The 21,626-nt window shown below is 40.3% G+C and overlaps 1 protein-coding gene across 2 annotated transcripts in view; it reads right to left on the bottom strand.

Annotated features, from left to right (window-relative positions):
* hhip (hedgehog interacting protein) overlaps window positions 1-21,626 on the bottom strand; it is a 43,119-nt gene that overhangs the window by 7,621 nt on the left and 13,872 nt on the right. For both annotated transcript variants that reach the window (XM_077570957.1, XM_077570958.1), the window contains exons 5-11: window positions 15,733-15,884; window positions 13,339-13,512; window positions 13,124-13,267; window positions 12,902-13,020; window positions 10,560-10,683; window positions 8,999-9,144; window positions 7,332-7,413 (exon numbers count right to left, since the gene is read on the bottom strand). In XM_077570957.1, coding sequence (XP_077427083.1) covers window positions 7,332-7,413; window positions 8,999-9,144; window positions 10,560-10,683; window positions 12,902-13,020; window positions 13,124-13,267; window positions 13,339-13,512; window positions 15,733-15,884 — 941 coding nt within the window. The remainder of the gene's footprint in view (window positions 1-7,331; window positions 7,414-8,998; window positions 9,145-10,559; window positions 10,684-12,901; window positions 13,021-13,123; window positions 13,268-13,338; window positions 13,513-15,732; window positions 15,885-21,626) is intronic.

The raw sequence follows: 21,626 nt of genomic DNA, 5'->3' as shown, positions 1-21,626 counted from the left end.
AATGTTAAACTAATAGAAATAGTTAAAATGAATATTTGACGTTTATAACCGTCAATGGCAGTGAAAGAGTTAATATGATACAAATATTGCACAGAGCTTATCTAAATGATTTATAATATCGTAAATATATATTCTAATTTCCGTCAGCCCGTCAATACTGTAGTGTTATTCTGGCTTTAGAATTTTTTTTGCTGTAAATCTTTAGTGTATTTTAAAATGGAACCAAAAACTATGCAGAGTAACACAAATACTAGTATGAAATTATTTATAATATGTCACTTTTTTTAATGTAGGCCTAGAAGGTAGTGAAATCAGATGAGTAAAATTAAGAAAATGCACACTTGTATTATATATATTTTTCACCTATATTGTAAGTAGGTCTGGAACGTATCCACGACGTTCACCGTATAAATATATTCTTGTCGTAAGAGTTGGTGTTAAAGAAGTGAGCATGTCAAGTATATAGAAAGAATTTTCCTGTCACACCAGTCACATATCGGCGAATGTCTCCGGCTTCTTGTTTATACGTATGTATTTATCTGAGTGCGTGTGTGTTTGCTGTGTACAGATATAAACCGTGTGGGTGGCGGGTACATGCGAACATGCACATCTGTGGGCCTGTGAGAGCGTGTGATATGCTAACTCCCAGCATGGTGGTGCTTTAAGTCCTTTATTTTCCTGTCCCTCTTAAATCTTGCACCATCTCCGTTTGTGGTCCTGAATAGCGTCCGCTACAATACACAGTAAATATTCTTGCACAAGTAAAATAAGGAGTGAAGATACAAAAGGCAGGCGGCCACCTCTTAACAATGGTCGGCAAAAAAGACCACACTGGGATTTAGGATTTCCTGGACAGGCTTTTTAGCAGATTAAGATGATAAAAATCACGGCTTTCAAGAAAAAAAAAAGTTGCAATGTTGTGACCAAAAAGTCATACTTTTAGAAGGAAAAGCTGTGAGATTCAGAGGAAAAATACAGTAGTAGTAATAATTAATTTAATGAGAATAAGAGGTCTAATATGAGAAATTTATGACAAAAAAGGCATTATATTACCAGAATAAATATGAAATGTTAAAAATAAAAATAAAATTTTTAGTATTATCAACACCCACAAAATCATTGTACAACGATAAAGTCATTGTAGGAAAAGAATAAAGCAATAAAAAAAAAAAATCATAAATTGTCAGGATTCAACTTTTTTATGTCCGATTTTACCGATCAAATTTTGACATCCGCGCATTAGTCAGAATGAGCAAAATTAGCAGCGTTGGATGACTTCAATCACACCGCAAAACCACCACAAGCATTGCTGTTTGTCTGTTTTAGTTTTACAAGCCCCCATTCAGCACTTTTCAATGCATGGTGGCCCATTTATTATGGAAGGAGCACTTCCACTGACAAACAAATACCTCCAAATGAAGTCATCTGGCCAAGACATGTTTACACAAACACCACTGAGGGATTTTATGGCTAATGTTTCCCTGTAGGGCCTTTAGTGCAATACCTAACAGCTTTTCCGTGTTCCCAAACACATCGCTTTGCCACGGAGAGAGAATTAAGTTGCGATGACACAACAGAGCAGTCATACTTTCATGGCAGTAAGTCGTCATTTTACCAGAACATAATTACATCATTTTGTATTTTGTACCATTACTTGAAAAAAGTTGAATTGCAACAACAACAACAAAAAATACAATTTTGTAACAATAAAATCCGTGTCACGAGGAAGCGTCATCATTTTTATTTATTCATGAGAGAGTCATTATTTTACCAGAAAAAAACTGGCAATAACATTTAAGAAAAAAATCCAACATTTTATGAGAACTAAGTCATACTACTTGAAAAAAACAAACAGAATTTTGGGCTAATTAGTTATGAGGAAAAAAGTTATAATCTTATGACAATAGATAATATTAAGGGAAAAGAAGTAAAAAAAAATTAGGAAAATATAGTCGCAAGAAAACTGAATTTTGCAACAATTAAGTCATAATGTTACTAAAAAAAGTGACTTTAAAAAAAGTAATACAAAAAATAGTATAAAAGAGTCATAGTATTGTGCGGACAAAAATATAGTTGCAATTTATGATAATCAAATATTTTGAGAAAAAATTGAATTTAGTGAGAATAAAATTAAAATGCTATGGTAAAAAATGGATATTACAAGAATAGAGCTGTAATGTTACGTGGGGGAAAAATTGAATTTTCTGACAGTAAAGTTGCACTATTGCTAGAAGAAGTAGCCAGAATTTTACAACAAAAACATCGTACTTTCATGAGACTAAAGTTATAAAATTTTCTGACAATAAAGTTGGAATGTAATCAAGTTTGACTATGAGAATGATCTCATAATATTACCTGAAAAAAAGTAATTGTATAACAATAACAAAGTTGTAATGTTTTAATTAACTATTAATTTAACAAGAATAAAGCCATAATTCTACAAAATAACAAAACAAATCATACTTTGAGGAGAATAACGTTTTTATGCTGTGGGAAAAAAGTCAGAATTTTGCGGGAATAAAAGATGGGAAAAAAAAGTAGTAAAATGAGAATAAACTTGCTAAATTAAAATAAAACATTTATGAGAATAAAGTCATATGCTTAAAAAAAATTAAGTTGCACCTTTACAAGAAAAATGAGGTGACAAATATTAAGGAAAGAATTATTAAGAATTACATAGCGGTAATTATATTATGCGTCATATTGCTGAAGAAAAGTCACATAAAGTCATACTACCAGCAAAAAAACTATTTTATGACAACAAATGTATTATAATCTTATTTTTCTATCATTTTATTCTGTCCTAATAAGCAAGTACCGGCGGGACTCCTGCAACACTTAGACTAAACAAGTCCAGTCCACGGTGGAAAGAATTGTTCTGACGGGGGAGGAGGGGGGGGGGGGGACGCATCCAGCGCTCGGGCCAGAAAACATAAATACGGAGCAAGTCATCGGGGCCCCTTTTTGAAACATCTGCGGTGTAATTAATTGCGGCGATGCCTGGGTGGCACTGTCGTCACCCGCCACTGATCAGCTGCATAACATATTTCAAGTGTGATTCCCAGTCCTCTTTTTCTACTTAATCTGTCTCTATTCATTTAACAGGAGATATTTCATTGCCGAGCCTTTCTTTTGGCTGTTCCTCGTAAACGGAACGCCAACCCATTTTACTGACAGAAAAAAAACAAAAACAAAAAAAAACATGCGTGCACTGCATACAGTGGAGTCTCCAGAGTCAAACATGATCCGCTACTATAAGAAATACCTGTAATGTAATGCCGGCTTTTACGGGCAGTGTAAAAGGGGGCTCGTGATGCTATTTTAGAAAGCAGAAAATTGACGCGGTCCACTTCACACTCCCATGTCAGTGCCAATTATACTGTACAGTGAACCCCCGCATGTTTGGAGTTCAGCATTTGTAAATTAGCATAGAGTTGCGTCATCCCGTTACTCACTAAATTCTCATGTATTTGCTTCTTTTTTTTCTTTTTTTTTTTGTTTAGGCCAAAGCGAGACTATTATTTTGGCAGCATTTGGTGTAATGTAGGTGATGCTGTTCTTTTTTTTTTGGGGGGGGGGGGGGGGGTAATTCCTAGTGTTTTGTCATTTGTAGGGGTGTCAGGCGATTAAATATTTTAATCGTAATTAAACGCATGACTTCAATAGTTAACTCACAATTAATTGAAAATTTTAGATCTTTAGATCTTTGGTGCTTCTTTGGGTCTCCTGACGGGCCTCACGACTCTGGCTGGAAGTGTTCGGTTTAGGTGAACGGTATGGGATTTATTTAATAGGTTTTAGGTCACTTAATGAATACACACTCACACGCACGCACACACACACGCACACGCACACGCACACACACACGCAGAAGAAAGAAAAAAGAAAAAAAAAAAGAAGAAAATGTTTTCATACTTTTGACAACAACTCTTTGACTGCCAAAAACGTTAAATAACGTTTAGTAAAATCCTATGGAGGGGTGCCAAAGACGTTAAAAGACGTTTTTTTCCCAAAACAGAGGTGAAACTAACCATTTTCTATTGTTGATTACTGAAAAACGGAATGAGGTAGAAACAAACTTTTTTTTCTGATGAAAGATGAGAGTCCAATCTTCATCTATCATTTGGTAGGATGTGTGTTTCCATAGTCCAAACACATCATTTTCTGTGGACCTTGAAAGATCAGTCAAAATGCTTAAATCGGCTGGCACCCACGGCATCCCTTTTCTGAAAACGTCTGGCAGTCAAAGAGTTAACATAAAAGTGAAAAAAAAAAGAGTTAAACTAATAGAAATATGGATGCATCTACAGTAATTTCATAATTATTCATAAAATTGAGTTAAAATTAAAGATGTACTGTACTGTAAAAACGAGTATGATATTGATTTGTGTTGAGGTTATTTTTCTGCCACTAGATGGCATAATTGCATTTGTAAGACATTCTGTTCATATTAAGAGCTATCTAAGTAACTTGTGAAATGTTGCACATTTTTAAAATTGTAAAATACAACTTGACCCCAGTCTTCACAAATATATGCGTAATTATTAAATTTATTACTGCTAAATTTTGATGTGGACGTGTCTGCTGCATTGCAAGTGCAGGCTTTCCATTTAAGGGGGCGGTCATTAATCGCGCGTTAAAAAGATGAGTGGCGTTAAAGGAACTATAAATTAACTCACAAATTTTGACACTCATAGTCATTTGCATTTCAGATTTGTTAGCGGTCCATGAATGCATCCTCTGCATGTCAAACGGGAAACTAAAAGTATGTTTGTGCTTCTCTCCCGATGTAGCATATTTGCCCGTGTGTGTCATGTCGGATTGCGCTAGCATGTTATTTAGGCTAGTAGGCGTGCTAATATTATTGACGAGCCGTATGTGACGGTGTTTTGTTTGTTGAATACAGTTGTTTATGAAACACGGGTTCATGACTTTGTACATGCTAGATGGATGGTGTTGGTGTTTTACGATCCTTTCCATTTTAAGGGCTTTGCCGCCATGTTTTGGCATTTATACCTACTACGAGCCCCTATTAAGGAGGGTGTCAATTATTCACAGATTCTTATAATTTGTGGCAGAGCACGTTCCATATTCCCCGCAAATAGTGGAAGGGGGGAAAAAAGTGAGAAAATGCCAGTTTTTACAGGCAGTATATAAGGGGAAAATGCCAATTATCACTGACAGCATACAAGGAGCTACTGATAGCGATAAATAATAATATTATTAATACAGTATATAAAACTTCTGCTACATTTTCGATGAACAGTCAGGCCTTTTATGCTACCCTGTATTTTAATGTTGGTCAATCAAGTGGCAGTTGGAGAGTGTGTATTTGGTTTAAAAGGTTAAAGAAACACAGCGTTAGCGCGTGTGCTGAAACAAATGACGTGTCAAAGTCTCCGGGCGGGACGAAACAGGTGCCCCGGTGTTTTTCCCTTACTCTCAGCAAAATAAAACCTGCCGTTCAAGTGCTCTGAAAATAACCGGCGTGCGGTTACGTTGCCAGTTACCGCGTGTGTCCGTCCAGCTCCGCTGTTAGCAATACCTGACACTAACGTAGTGAAATGCAACGCTGGCTCTCTGGTTACCGTTCCGCGCTGGCTCGGGCCGGGCCAGGGTGGGCCATCATGTGACAACCCCTTGGCATTGGCGAGGGTTTGAAAGACGGGTGATTAACGACGGCCTCGTGGGTTGCATCAGCGCAGGGCTGTGCGACACCGGCCATTTTATTGGGTACACTTCCACTATGGCTCCTCTGCGTCTAATTCTGCTTCTCAGAAGATATTTAAGGCCGCAACCTACTGCACACACCAGTGGGCTAAATTAAAAAAAAAAAATGTGATAGCAGACACCGTACGTTTGCACCAGAATGATCAAATTCCCTATCTGTGGTACGTGCACCCTGGGGGCTGCGCGAGATTTAAAAGCAGCACAGTGATCTGGTATTAAAATGACACATTTACATTCTGTTTTTTCCCACGTGTGCATGATTTAACAGCCATTGAATGTTTAGTTTTTTAAGGCGGCAGAAGGGGCACACCATCTCTGTTCAGCAGAAGTGGCAAATCTAGGTCCAGAAAGTAAAAACCCTGGCACAGTTTGGCTTTAGCCCCAGGTGCTAGCTAGCTAGCTAGCTAGTGCCGTAGCTAGCTCCCATGCTGCTCATTTACCTGCTAGGGAGCTAGCTAGCACCCTAACTAGCTAGCTAGCATCAATGGCTAAAGTCAAACTGTGGCAGGGTTTTAACTTTCTGGACCTGGATTTGCAACCTCTGCTGTTCAGGATATATACTATGTTGCCTTGACTTACAAGTGCCCAATTGTTCATTTTTTTGCTCCGTGTTGCTAGTCAAAATTCAAATTATGATGTGAGCACTTCAGTTGCCAATGCACTATCAAAGTTGTAATGTTAACTCATTCACTCCCAGCCATTTTCACTGAAGCAACCCCCTTCGCTGCGGGCTGTTTTACTGTATTTTGACTGATATAACAAGGGCCGCAGAGTATTGTGTTTTATTGCTATAAAAACATGGAACCTACCAAAAGAAAGATTAGTCTCTCTTCTTTCCTCAGGAAAAAAAAGTATCTGTTTCCGATCTGCAGCAATTAGCATTAGAATACAGCTAAGTTTCATAATTACTCACAAATCTGTTTGAAACACTGGGGAAAAGAGTTTTTCTGCAACATGGCCCTGGTTGATCTCTTATACTCTGTTGCCACATGCTGGCCATTTTTTGTAATAACTACCATTGTTTTAAGCATCCTCTTGCATTAAAAAAAAAAAAATATATAAACGTATTAATACGTTTTTGGTAACATGGCAATATTTTAAATATAACGTTTTTATACATTTTTGGAAGCAAATGAGTTAAAATGGGTGCATTGTTTAAAAAAGGAGGGGAAGGAAGGGGAAACTTTGACCTAGCATAAAGTTAGTTTTGAATTAAGAACCATCTCATCTTTAAAATGAAATAACTTGTGAAAATCTGCACATTATTTAAATTTTAAAATGCAACTTGACCCCAGTCTCCGCAAATATATGCATTATTATTAAATATATTTTTGACGTGGACGTATCTGCTGTGTTGCGACTGGAATTCCCCCAGCGCAGGCTTTCCAAGTAAAATCACGTGTTAATAAAATTACTGGCTTTAAATTAATTCAAAATGAATGCACTAATTTTGACACCCCTATTTTAAACCCAAATGATTTTCCTCTTTGTGTTTACGAACATTTTGGTTTGGAGATGTCTTATGAAAGTCATTATTGTGAACAGAACATTTGCCTCCCGCCACTGACGAGTGAGTGCAAAAAGTTGAAAGTGTACCTTACCTTTTGGGGTCCACCAACTTGTAGAGTTTCCCACTGTGCGACTGCACCATACTTTTACTGCTCGCCAGTATGTAGCCTTCACCTGAAACAAAATGGAAAAAACTTTCACGGCTGCATTGAACACTCACGACCGGCAAGCATGTGGGGATCATTTAATGAAGAACAGCAAAATTCCATAAGGGGACAAAGTGTAAACATGTGTCTGCGGGGTCCCGCGCCTTTTGGGATGCACGCCCGCGAACGGGGGGGGGGGGGGGGGTGGAATCGAAATACCTCCTTAAAAACAGCAAGTGTGACAGCTGGCGCGAGAGCGGTGATCAAACATTTATGATGGCTGTTGTTGAGTGAGTGTTTGACTTAATCAGAAACACTGCATGTGACAGTTCATAATCCTGCGAGTGGCTGGTGGGCTGCAGCTGGTATAAAGTTCTGTATCACATTAGGCCGCTCACCTCACTTCACCCGAGCCCTCCAAAATTGACGGCAACACACTACACCCGTGCAAAACATTGCGCCGTAGGTGGCCCAGTATGCAAAATGGGAGGGCTTTGGATTATATGTGTGACGTTTAATGGAGATGACATTCAATCCAGCAGGAAATATGCATTTAATATCCTGCTGACTGAAAGTCAAAAACGTATTTCCTCAAATGGTGGCCGTCTCATCATCCGCTGACAAAATAAACGCCCCCCCAAATAGTCACTTTGCTGATCTCCAATTGCTCACACACGAAAATTCCAAAGTTAACTGCACGCTGTTGCTTACCAAAACAGCAGCACCTACCAGCGCAATGTAAAAGTAGCTTTATCATTTTCAATAAAATGGTAACACTGAAAACTAAAAGTCACTTTAAAAATTACTTTACGTTTATTAAGGGTGTCAAATAAGTGCGCTAATTTTGAGTTAATTTAAAGTTCCTTTAACGCCACAATTTTTTTTTAATCGCGCGATTAATGGCCGCCCCTTAAATGGAAAGCTTGTACTGGAAGAATTCCAGTCGCAATGCAGCAGACACGTCCACGTCAAAATTTAGCAGTAATAAATTTAATAATAATGCATATATATGTGGAGACTGGTGTCAAGTTGTATTTTACAATTTTAAAAATGTGCAGAACTTCACAAGTTATTTCATGTTAATGATTAGATAGCTCTTAATATGAACAGAATGTCTTACAAATGCAATTATGCCATCTAGTGGCAGAAAAATGACCTCAACACAAATCAATATCAGACTCGATTTTACAGTACAGTACAGTACATCTTTTTAATTTTAACAAAATTTGATGATTTATTATCAAATTATTATATCAATGACTAAAAGATGCAGCCATATTCCTATTTAACATTTTTTCCACTTTTATTTTAACAAGAATATGAAAATGTATTGTACATTTAGAATGGATAAAGAATGTGCGGTTAATCGTGAGTTAAGTCATGCGATTAATTACGATAAAAAATTTAATTGCCTGACACCCCTAATGTTTATTTGACATCCTCCAATCTTGCTGCCAGAATTACGGTAATTTAGAAACATAGATTAACATCCATCTATTTTCTATACCGCTTGTCACTACACTGCAAATACTCAACTCAAACCAAGATTAATTACGGTACAATCTGAAGTGGTGATTGGCAATTAACTATTAAGAATAGTACGCCACACTCACCCAGTTCGTCTTCTCCGAACCCGAGGATGTGGCCGACCAGCATGGAGCCGCAAGAGCCGGCAGAGCCCAGACAGAGCGGCTTCTCTTGCCACTGCTCGCTTGCTGCCGACGGCGTTATCGATGACTTCTGGAGAATCCGCAGATTGCTGAGGTAGACAAGATGGAACAAACAAGTCATTTCTTGCCAGTCATTGGTCGGTTGCGGAATGTCATGAATGAGTTTTTCAGGAAATAGCTTACAGATAGATTCCAATGAAAATATCGTGAATTTCGTAAATATCGGAACGTAAATGGACCAGGTTTCATTTTAGCGATTACACATGTCTGTCTACTGGAACGCTACGTTACGGTTTTCAGTTGGTGCTGCTGTTTTGGTTAGCGGCTGAATTCAAACAAGTTACATTTTTATGTGATCACATTTGCATCTTTGAATTGAGATCATTATAATATTATAATAAGGTAGTCATCAATTGAAGGCAGGTTTTTATTTGTGGAAATTGAGTTAATTGCCTTAGCCCTTGTACATGCTCTGTATTTTCTGTAATATGGTAAATAAACACCAGCTCAGTGGCCTAGTAGTACAGTGTCCGCCCTGAGACTGGGAGGTCGTGGGTTCAATTCCCGGCCGGGTCATACCAAAGACTATAAAAATGGGACCCATTGCCACTCTGCTTGACACTCAGCAATAAGGGTTGGCATTGGGAGGTTAGATCACCATATGATTCCCGAGCACGGCTGCTGCTGCTGCTCACCGCTTGATGGGTCAAAATGCGGAGAACGAATTTCGCCCCACTTAGGTGGGTGTGACAATCAGTGAATCTTATCTTATCTTAACACCCCTTGATTACTATATGACAAAGTATGGTAATAGTTTTTAAAAAATATAATTTTGTCGAATGAGAAAGCGCAAGTGCAATATGGTACTCTGACCCCTTTCCTTTCCCAAGACCCACATGGTGCAACTTGAGACGTCATTGCATCACGACGAAGCCACAAAAACGCACCCACAAATTGGAACGGAATTAAAGCCACCGCACGCATTTCAAACCCAATCGCAAAGATCCAGAAAAGGGGCAGGAATTTTCCCGCTATTATTTACTTCCTTTTTCCTTCTTTGAGCGTCAGCGTTTGACATCAGCAAACGAGGATGAATTACAAACCAAAGAAAAGTGTGAACAGCGAAAGGCAGGATGTCCCATCTCCATTTACACTGAACTGGCCGGGTCACTGTGGCAAGAGTAACACAATACCTGACCCCCCCCCCCACACACACACGTAGTTGGAACTTTGTATTTACCCTGGCACCGACTGACGCAAGGGACTGAATAGGGTGAGAACGAGAGAGCATGTGAGAGTCGTGAGTCTTAAAAGTAAAAACGGTGCTCCAAACTTGTAAATCTGAGAACCGAAAAAAAGCTTAGAAAATAGTCCTGATGTTTTCTCATATTTCTCTTGAAATAAATTGTAATATTCCGCCCAAAAATTTTTTTTAGCATTATGGCAAAAAAGGCCATAATAGGTCACTGTTTGCAGGAATATGGTTTGCTGATAGTGTCCTTACCCAAGTTTATCGCCAAAGACGTAACTGCCATACAATCGTCTGGACTGGCAACCCCTGTAGATGAAACCCCCCACTGGTGGTGCTCCTCCGATGGACTGCAGGTCATAGACGGAAGGTTCGTTCTCTGCACAGTATGGAGGAGAGGACAATTAGTCACGTGTTCACTGTGTACCAAAAAGATCAGTATTAAAAAGCACACAAACTGATGTTACAAGAATGAAGTCATATTTTTTGGTGGGGGAAAAATAGCTTTTTTTTTCCTTCGGAAAAAGTTGTGATATCACAACTATGAAGTCATAGTTTTTGAGGGGGGAAAAAGTATGCATTTAAAAAGTTCAAAATATTACATGAATAAAGCTGGGTTTTATTTGAGCAAATAAGCTATAATATGACAGGAATAAAATCATTCTTTGTGAAAAAACAAAACTTAAAATAGCCCCTTAAAAAAATTAAAAATAAAGTATTTAAATGTTCGTTTTTTGTTTAAGAAAAAGCCATAAAGCATTTTGTTAACATTTATTAGGGCTGTTTTTTTTTTAATCAAATTATCTTTTCGAGCGTGACATCGATTAATAAAACCAGGAATCAATTATTTTAATGTCTTTTTTTCCCATAAATTAAACAACAAAATAGAATTTTAAAGCCCAATTTTTTTTTTGTATCTTACTGTTTTCTTCAAATTTACTGTTTACGTGAATTTAAAAGTACTTTTTATATTTTTGAAAGACCTGACTTACTGCACTTTATGACAAGTCAGAATCTTTTCAATTTATATCTAATGTTTTTGTAGGTTTTTTTCCATCATGTCCTTGTTATTTAGGAAGAATTGATGTTTCATAATTAATCAATATCTGATCGAACCAAGTGAATCGAATCGGATTGGGAAAAATGGCAAACTTAATGTTAGTTTTTATATTCTAAGTGAAGCATGTACATGTGGTAAAGTGTGTTGAGGAACTAATAATTATAATTCCAGTATAGTTTGTGAAAAGGATTATGCCAAACAGCAACAATAGAGCGATGGCCATTAAATACGTTTCTGGAGGTTTTCGTGGCACAAACGATTACATTTGGGTTTGCATTTTGTCCGTAGCACGCGGCCTTTGGCGGACGACCACACTGTCCCCCTGTCCGGTTCACAAGTTTGCCGCTGATGTAATAAGACTTATTTTTGGAGCGCTGTCGTCTTGGCAATGGGAAATGTGAATGGCGGCTGGCGCGCTGATTTCCCCACGGTAATGACTTTCCCGTTTAGATAATTGGCCCCCGTCGCGGACCATCCTTCACGGGGGGGCAAGCATACATTTGGGTTGCCAAAGTCGTCGTTATTAAGACAAACACCCGTAATTTATTTGGGGAAGAAAAGTGGGCCATTTCCCTTTTCTTTTTTTCCCCTCTAATGTTGAGCGGAACCCCGCCGAGATTTGCGTTTTCAACAATGCTAAGCCGTCAACCCCTGCGGTTATTGCTGATGACAGCTCTAAATCTAAAGTGTGGATGCAATTTTGCACTTTCTTGGCATATCAGTGCTCCACAAGTGTGTGTGTGTGTGTGTGTGTGGGGGGGGGGTGTAAGCAGTTCTTACAAAACGACGACAAAAGAAGAGTGTTCAATGCTATGGAATAAAGGAATTCGAAATAGCACATTTCTTAAAATGGTGCTTTGACGCCATATCTCAATTAATTTCCAGGTAATCAAACAAACGGCTGGTATACACGCCTCCCTTTTGCCTTTTGTGTAGAAAGAGAAATTATATGGGTGTACACACAGATATTAAAGGGATACTTGACGCCATTGAGCCATTTTTAGCAATGAAAAGTTAATATTTCGTCTAGAATGAATTTGATAACTTCATGTACAATTAATACCTTCAAAAAGTATTTTTTCCACTTGCTATCGACTGAAGATGACATCACCTGTGCTGAGGAAGTAGGTAACGACCAATCATGGCTCACCTGTTTTCTGGGTTTGGTTAGTAAACTGAGCCATGATTGGTCGTTGCCTACTTCCTCAGCACAGGTGATGTCATCTTCAGTCGACAGCAAGTGGAAAAAATACTTTTTAAAGGTATTAATTGTACATGAAAAATAATGAAGTTATCAAATTCATTCTGGACAAAAAAAATTAACTTTTTACTGCTGAAAATGGCTCATTGAGTCAAGTATCCCTTTAAACTGAGCTCATTTGACCTATTTTGCTAACCAAAACAGCAGCATACTCAGATCTTATTCATCTTAAGTGTGGAGGCTTATTGCTTGCTGTAAATGAAAATGTGAAGGCTTATTGCCTTAAATACTCATTTGCATAGTCATGTGCAAGAATATAGTAAAAAAAAAACTCACCGTAATCTTTCCCTTTGTGAATTTCCAATATTCTTCCCATGGTGGAGTTTTTGCCGCTGGCGTCCGTGCAGAGCATGAGGAGGCTCCCGTTCTCCGTCTGTAGCCGATCCATGCTGCACCTGCGCCACACACACAACACCAAAGAATGAGCACAGAATGATTCAATGAGTGTACCGTCCGTCAGTGTATTTAATTTTTTTTTTTTTTTTGCGTTTGACCAACCTGCCTGGGTCGTGTAGGCCGTGCGCAAAGATTTCTGGGGGCTGGTTGGTACTGTTGAAGTACGGGTTGTCCCGTGGTATGGAATACGGGGACGAACAAAGGTCCGTGTCCACGTCCACCCTGAGCATGGACCCTGTAAAATCACTGCATACAAAGGCATCTTTTAGGTTTTCCGGATCACATTCATGCCTTGACACGCTTGGACCTTTCCTCACCTGAGTCCATCCATCTCCTCCATGTCATCCAGGGTGATCATCCCGTCACCTAAGACGATGTGCAGCAGACCCTCGGGGCTGAAGAGGAGCTGCCCGCCCAGATGTTTCCGGTGCAGCTCAGCCACTTCCATCAGTACCCTCAGGGTCCGGGTGTCTACCTGGTTTGGGTTCTTTCTGAGGGTAAGAAGGAAGAAAGAGACTCTTTCACAAAAAGATCGTGTGTCACAGAAGACGTGGCATGTGTCATGGTCGTTATTACAAAAAACGGCCAGCAGGTGGCAGCAGAGTATAAGAGATCAACAATTGCAAGCTCTATTCCCCAGTGGGGTTTTTTTCCCCTGAGGATAGAAGAGACTCTAATCTTTGTTTTGGTAGGTTCCATGTTTTTATAGCAATAGAACAATATTCTGTGGGACCAAATCAGTCAAAATCCAGTAAAACTGCCGGAGCGAAGGGGGTTGCTACAGTGAAAATGGCTGGGAGTGAATGATTTAAAAAAAATACCAAATTATAAAGTGCTTTTTTGAAAACATATTACAAAAAAATGTGGGTTTTTTTGGTTGGGGAAGTCTGGAACAAATTAATGGCATTTCCATTCATTTCAATGGGAAATGATGATTTGAGATACTAGTATTATGAGTTCAGAGCGCCACAGAACAAACGAAACTAGCACTATTTGTGTAATATTATGTTGTATTCCACCACTGAAAGACAAAAATGCTGACATGAGACCAAACAAACTCCATCAGTGGCATTAAAAAAACCTTCTAGAAATGTCAAGTTGAGACACGAGGCAGACAGTGGGCGGGCAATGACATCACGCAGTCTATTGCAAAGTGAGGCTTTGGCTTCACTCGTACGAGTAACATTTCATCCTGGCTTGTTCTGAGTGTCTAAAGGTTCTGCAATTTAAAAAAAAAAAAAAAAAAGGGGGAGAAAACGGCTTTCTAAAGAAAATAACGACGCTGTAAAAATGCCATCGAACCCTCTAATTGAGTTACGGCCTCATGCGCCGCAGTCATTCACTGAGACGGCATGCCAAAAGTGTAATTAAGATTAGATCATTAAGGCAAATGGACTGGCGTGATTGAGAAGAGGTTCATGAGAGAAGATTGTTTTCTCCAACAACCCTTTATCATATGAGAGTCAAATGAACGGCACACGAAATGTCTTTTTTGGAAACTGAGTTTTACAGTCATTATTTCAGTGACAGAGGCTTACAATATGTATCATTAAATTGTCAGCAATAATAAATGTATTAACTTATTATTACCGGTATATAAATCTACTGACCAGTTCCCTGGTAAAGTAGTTTGAAACCCCAAATTAACTTCATGCATAATAAGTTTCCGTAAACTTTGAATTTGTGGCTGGTGCAACTTGTATTTTCTCATCGTTCAACCTACTGATGACGCAGCATTAAGAGCATTTGGGAGTTTAGCATCTTGCTCAAGGGCACTTGGACATGGTGACTGCCTGGGGCAATTGACCACTCTACCACCTGAGCCATGCCACTCCATAATAAAATAATATTACAAGTTCATTCTTGGTCTCATGGAAATGTTATTAGTATAATATTAGTTTATTCTAGTAATGATATATTTTTTTGTATTTTTTCTCTCGTAGTAAAACAATTTAATCCTTGCAACATAGAATAAAAATACTCATAATATTATGACTTTTGTCTCTTAAAATCTAGTTTTTGTCTTGCGAAGAATACTGACTTCATATCATATGAGATGAGGTAGAATACTTAGAACATGTCAATTTTCCTAAACTGGAAAAGGCCGAGTTGTATTTCATAGGGTTGGGTATCGATTTAATTTCCTCAATTGATTCGACTTCGATTCACATGAGTTCTGTTTGATTCAATTTCGATTTTTTCCCAATTCGATTCGATTCACTTCACTTCAATCCGATATTGGAACATTAAGTCTTCTTAAATATCAAGGACAGGATAAAATTACATTACATTTTGCGTAAGAAGTAACCGGTTAAAGGATTTAGTGTTATAATCACTTAAGTGTTACACAAACATTGGCATCAGCAAGGATGTGATGAAGATATTTTCATAATTCTAATTCAGTAATTGTAAATATAAACTAAAAAGATTCTGAATTGTCTTTAAGTGCAATAAATCAGGTCTTTCATAAATGTAAGAAAATACTCACGTGAACTGTAAATGCCAAGAAAACAGTAAAAAAAAAAAGCGGCCTTTAAAATGATATTTTCTTATAAATTCATGGGAAAAAGATATATTAAAATAACCGATTCATGGTTTTATGAATCGACATCAGGCTCATAAAGGAAAATCAATATGATATTGATTATTCGATTTTTTTAAACCCAGCCCTCGTATTTGGCCAGAGTTTTCTTTGACCCGCCTCCCGTTACCTGGACACGGTGTACTCCACTACGCGGAGAATGTGATCGTGCGGCCCTATGGCCCAGCGCTCCTGGTTGGTGGTGTAGGCGACGTAGAGCTTGCCATTCTTCTTATAATTGGGATGGAATGCCAGGCTTAGCAGGCCCCTTTCATCTCCGCCCTGCAGTCAGATGGCAAAGCACAAAAGATCCAGGAGTTAATTATGTCCCGCCTCGGCCGCTCCTTGGTCGTGTGGGTTCGGAATTGCCCCCCCCCCCCCTCTCCACCTCCACTCCCCCAACCCTCTAATCTGCCTTTTTATTTATCCATCACATTCCCTTTGACACCCCGCGCATTCTCTCATTCTTCCCTTTCAAACCCTCGCCTGTTTCACTTCACACCTCCAGCAAACCTCCTTGAATATGCCATTACCCGCCATTATAAACCATTTGACTCCGAGCGCAGCGGTTTGCGCCTCCTCTTGCAACCCCGCCCCTTCCTCAGGGATCAGGGTCCCCCCGCAGCCGCCCACCCCGCCCCTCCCCACGACGCCCCGGGGCACTCCAAGGTGGCCCCCCATTGTGCGGTGATTTGTGTGTGTAATCTTTGGGGGATATCCATGAATGTGGCGCTGAGTGGCTCAAAGAATTTATTAGCTCGCTCACAGTTCATAGAGAGCACAAAAGTGCAGAGTGCTTCAACTCCCAACCGCCCCGCCCGCACCGCCGCCTCACTCGTTCGCGCTCCTTTCGTGGTTTACAGAAAATGCATGCAAAATTCACGACTTGGGGGGAGGGGGTTAAAGAGGGGAGCTAAAAAAAAAACTAAAACTAAACATTGGAGAAGCTGCCAACTCCCACCGTCTTGGCAACATGTTTAGAAAACATCTAAATTGCTTGTGTAATATGTAAACCTTTGTCTCGGCCCCGGAGGCAGCTCTGCCGCTTGTCACTACCCTGGTGGTCCTGCCGTCATAGCTCGCTCACTCACTGCAATAATCAGCAAGAGCGCCAAGCTAGGGCCAGGTCGGTCGGCCAAGGCAGCTCGGCTCACTTTTATTATCAAAGATAATGCACAAAAACTCGGGGCTCTATTTTTGGCGATAGCGCACGTGCGCTCGGGCGTAAAATGCGGCACGTCTTGATTTTGGTGCTCGTGCAAGCTTGCTTTGGGGAATTTGGCAGGCCGTGCTGTGCCATGCTGGGTGCTCTGGCGAACTGATGGCGTTTTCTTCCCAGGGTGCGCCTGACAATTTGTTGGCTGGAAATAGATGATATACTTAAAACCAGCTGAAAGCAGGTCTAAGTTGTGGCGCAGTTGGCATTATGCAATTCTGGTCAATTTGATGGAGGTGCAGGCAGTGGTGGATGTCATCGTGTTTTATTCATAAAAATGACAACAGGGGGCATCGAACCTTCTGAATCAGTGTAGAAATCAAAATGGGTGAGATGGATGTATTGGAGAAAAGCTTGCACATCATATCGGGGGTCTCCTGCACCACTCGTAGGATTGTTTAGATGGCGTAACATGTATGCAGACCGTTACACAGGCCACATGTGAAATCAAAATGGATGACGTGGCACGGTGGGAATGTACTAGAAGCACCGATGAGCAAAAACTCAGACCCACAGCAGGAACCTCGTGGGTTTCGTTGCTGTGTTGTGTAAGCTGTTGAGATGCACGAGAGTCGGACAAGATAGCAGCTCGCTCAAGAACAAAAACATGGGGCGGGGGGGACATACCGTGCCAAAAATGTCAGGATGTTTTATGGAGATGTCCATATGTTGAATCTGGAGATGTAGTGACCCACATCCCTAAAATAAACCAAAAGGTAACCGCAATTCCGAAGGGGCCGTGATCCGAGGCCGGGGGGGGGCAACACCCTGAATAAACAGTGTTGCAACCGGATGACCCATTTGCTCCCTTGCTAATAATTCCTTGGATTGCTTGATTGCGCAATAGCCATCCCTTTATAGGAGCCGGTAATACAGCATCTGTCAGCACACTTCTAGTCAGGCTGGGGGGTGGGGGGGGGGGTCAGTCTGGGGGGGCTTCCAACCAATCTTTCAAGGTATTATCTTTTCATTTGTCACAAACACCTGCTGCCGCATTCCTCCCTTCCCTCCACTTGTGTCCTCCGGGTGCTCCGGCTTTGGCATAGCAAAGAAACTCTGCAGAATGTTGCGAAAATGAAGCTGGAAGACTGAGGAGGGATTGTATAATAATAATAATAATAATATCTTACGGGTTACAAGCAACCTTGCCAGCTAGCTAAATTCTAGCGGTATTTGTTGACAAATACTACGAGAAATACATCTTGTACCGCTCCTGCTGATGCGTTTGCAAACGACCTTTATTAGGTCAGACCAATCAGGCGTTGTTTAGGGCGGGACGAAACCGACATGAGATGAGATGAGATGAGAACGAAGACGATGCTTTCATCTGTTGTCGGGATTGGTCAAAACAAACGCTTCATCCAATCAGCTCGAAGTATTGAACACAATGTCCCTCCTTTCCCGAACGGATCTGCAGAGTGAAGTTCTAGACCGATAATGTGAAGAACTCCCTTGAGTGAATCACGATTATCAATCTGGCTTGCGAAGTTAGCAACGCTAACCCAGTTGTAGTTTTGGCTAAGACTGCTCAACAGAGGTAGAGTAATAATGGGAACGTACAGGTCGACGCCCATTCATATGGACCTTCAATCTTTTTAATGTCCTTCATTATTGTACAGTAGATGCCAGGCTACATATCAGATTTTCCCTTATTCAAGTCTGTCATCAAAGCCGAGACAAAAGAGGACAAAGCGCCGCGACTTGTTTGCTTATGCGACATGTCACTGCCGCCGATTCCAATGGCTGATACGTGTCAGCTGTCAGCTTTCCGTTGTGGCTCACAGATGTCTTCATTGGAAATGCTTTTGATAGCTCAAATTGAGTGTTTATGGAAAAAGCTACTGTGGTAACCACAAGAATATACGAGACGGGATATACGATAAATGACGTACATATTTTGGATTTTGGTACATAAAGCGCTATCCAACTCCATTTACCATTTGATGTCTTATTGTGATCAAGGCATAACACTAGACCTCATCATCAACCATCATCAAAGCATTTTTTGGTCTATCAATACCATTAAGGCCTAACAATGCAACATGGTTCTTTTTTTATTTGGAAAGTTTTCTTCACACAGGAGAAAATAATGGACTTTCTCGACTCATGCAATTTGCCACTGACTTTGGTTTGTGCTTTCTTTGTATTTGCTAAGTGAATGTGCTTTAAGCAGTTATGTTACAATTAGACCTCGCAGGGTAAACATTGCCTGGCCTGGTTTTAATTTCTATTTCATTCCATTGCAGTTGCTATATTTACACTTTGTTTACATTTCATTTATATTAAAAAAAAAAGTGATTAAAATATTGTGCTGCAATAAAAGTGCTATTATTCCAAAGCACCAATCAGAAATTGTTACCAATAACGTCACCGCAAATTTTTTTCAAATATCGGGATATACTTTTTAGGCCATATCACCCCTACTAGGTGCCAAGTCTGCAAGATGCTTGCCACTTCTGATGAAAAGATCAAATAATCAAATAAATACACCAATGGTAGTTTTTTTATTACATTATTGGGTTATTAGAGCACCAAACTGTGTGAAGCTTTTGTATTTTAGGAGTCCTGAAAAGAAACCCTAAAAGTCACCCAGTAGCTCCTGGGGGCCCCCGACAAACTAGAATCGCATCCAAATTTGACAATCATTTTGAAGATTTGCCATGAAAAAAAGAAATGCCTAAAATTGAACAAGAAGTCAGCCCATTTGGCTTGAAACAGCCATTTTGAGTGAATCCAGGGCTCACGGAATTGACGAGGATTTTTCCCTTCGTCACCTAATGCGAGCGAAACATGTCAAAGTTTGATGATCATCTCTAGGAGCAAAAGTGGGTGCGAGGTCTCCATTGCGGCTGGTTTGAGGTTTATTGCGCCTCCTAATTCATCATTAAAGAGAGTATTTATCATACCAAGGGAAGAAGTTGACTAATTTCCATAAAAAAATTGCTTAAAAATTGGCAGTGACATTTCTCTCTCCCTGAAAAAAAAAGCTGAAGCTGTAAGTAAATACATTCAAGCTGCGTCTTGTCCAATCACATTAGAGGTGAGGGAGGAAAATATCAAGCCGTTGCGGAGAGACCGCGGTGAGGATGACTGAGGATGGTGCGCATTTGCGGCAGGGACAAGCGTACAGGGATCGAATTACAGGCAGAACACCCACAGCGCAGCCTGGAAGCCCACACCAAAGCAGCACGCCATTGTTTCGCTGCAGCTTAATTGGCACATGGAGGGGGACGAGGAGGGTGGGCGTCCATAGAAGGAGCGGGAGTGTGTTGGGGGCGGGGGGGACCGGGGGGGGGGGGGGGGGGTGTAGGAGAAGGAAGCACAGGGCATTACAATCAAAGCATGTGCATGGGACTGATGATAAAGCAGTTATCTGGCCCCTCTCTAGGGGGTGGGGGGGGGGGGGGCACTGCATTGAAGGCAGCTCCATCCTGTTGATGCTGCTGGTAAACACCTTCTCCACTCTGTTCAGCTGGAGGGGGCCTGGGGGAGGAAGGTTCACAGAACAAGACTCGCGGGATGGAATCATCATAACGATGGCTTCGTCCACATCCAGCGATGATGCCGACGATAAGGAAGAGGGAGCATGCCGATCGTCCCGCATGGGGCCACTTGCATATTCAAACGCTGCGCTTGCTTTGACTCTCTGTAAACAAACTCTGACTGGCATGCGAGTGGGGACAAACTTCCTGTCCGCCAGCATGTTCACCCCCCCTTCCTCCTCGTCCCCGAAATATCCCGGCAATGCCATCTCCTCATGCAATCTGAAGAATTCTAGACACTTCCCATCACTCCTTGCCTGTACAGCTGAAATTTAAAGTTCAAACTCATCTCCTGGACACTAGCCGAGCTTCCACTTTACCCGGATTGTAAAACAATTTTTCAAAAATAATTAGTTCCAGGGTTAAATTGTTATCATGTAAGTTAATCACTGTATTATTAAGTTGAATGATGCTAGCAAGAAACCAGTGCTAACAGCAAACACTAACATGGCACGTATTTAGAGGGAAAGTCAACCCCCCCCAAAAAATCTTGACAATAACATGTTCTAGTCTCTACTAGTCTAAATACGGTATTCTGGTTAATATTGCGTTAGTGGAATATGAGTTAAGCAACAAAATCCAGCAGTTTTTATCAATATCAGAAGGCGGCCATTTTGCCACTTGCTGTCGAGTGAAAATGACATCAATGTTGCTCATGTCTCAGGTAACAACCAATCACAGCTCTGCTTCAGAAAACAGGTGAGCTGTGATTGGCCGTTGCCTGAGTCCTGAGCAACTGTGATGTCATCTTTAGTCAATAGCAAGTGAGAAAATGGCCCGCCCCCTGAGATGGACAAAAACGGCAGAATTTTGCTTCATAATTCATACTCCATGTTTAGGCTAGTGAGGTCACGTTTAACATAATATTGTCTTTTTTTTTTTTTTTACAGTTGACTTCACCTGTAATAATATCAAAATCTCACAGCACACACCACACAAATTCACTATATCACAAATAGTAGACTGCACCTACTGAAATCATTATCGCAATTCAACTTTAAGTTAATGATTTACCTTCTGCTATCACGTGAAAAGTTATTTCATTGTGCCGTTCTGTGTCGGCTAGCAAAAAAAAAAAATGTGTTCGCTTTCCACCACCCTCTTGGAACCACCAGACTCCCAACTCCTGAAGTCACTCACTCAGTAGGCCACGCCCCTTAAAGGCACGCATCCAACACACTAACACTGCAGTAAGTACAGTAATGACACTTTATAAAACCATTTTATTTCTATACATTCTCTTTTTTAAATATGTTTTCTAACGTT

Source organism: Vanacampus margaritifer, chromosome 7, assembly GCF_051991255.1.
Source record: "Vanacampus margaritifer isolate UIUO_Vmar chromosome 7, RoL_Vmar_1.0, whole genome shotgun sequence".
Classification (NCBI taxonomy): Eukaryota; Metazoa; Chordata; class Actinopteri; order Syngnathiformes; family Syngnathidae; genus Vanacampus; species Vanacampus margaritifer.
Note: the sequence above shows the minus strand (reverse complement) of the source record. Positions and strands in the feature narration are given on the sequence as shown.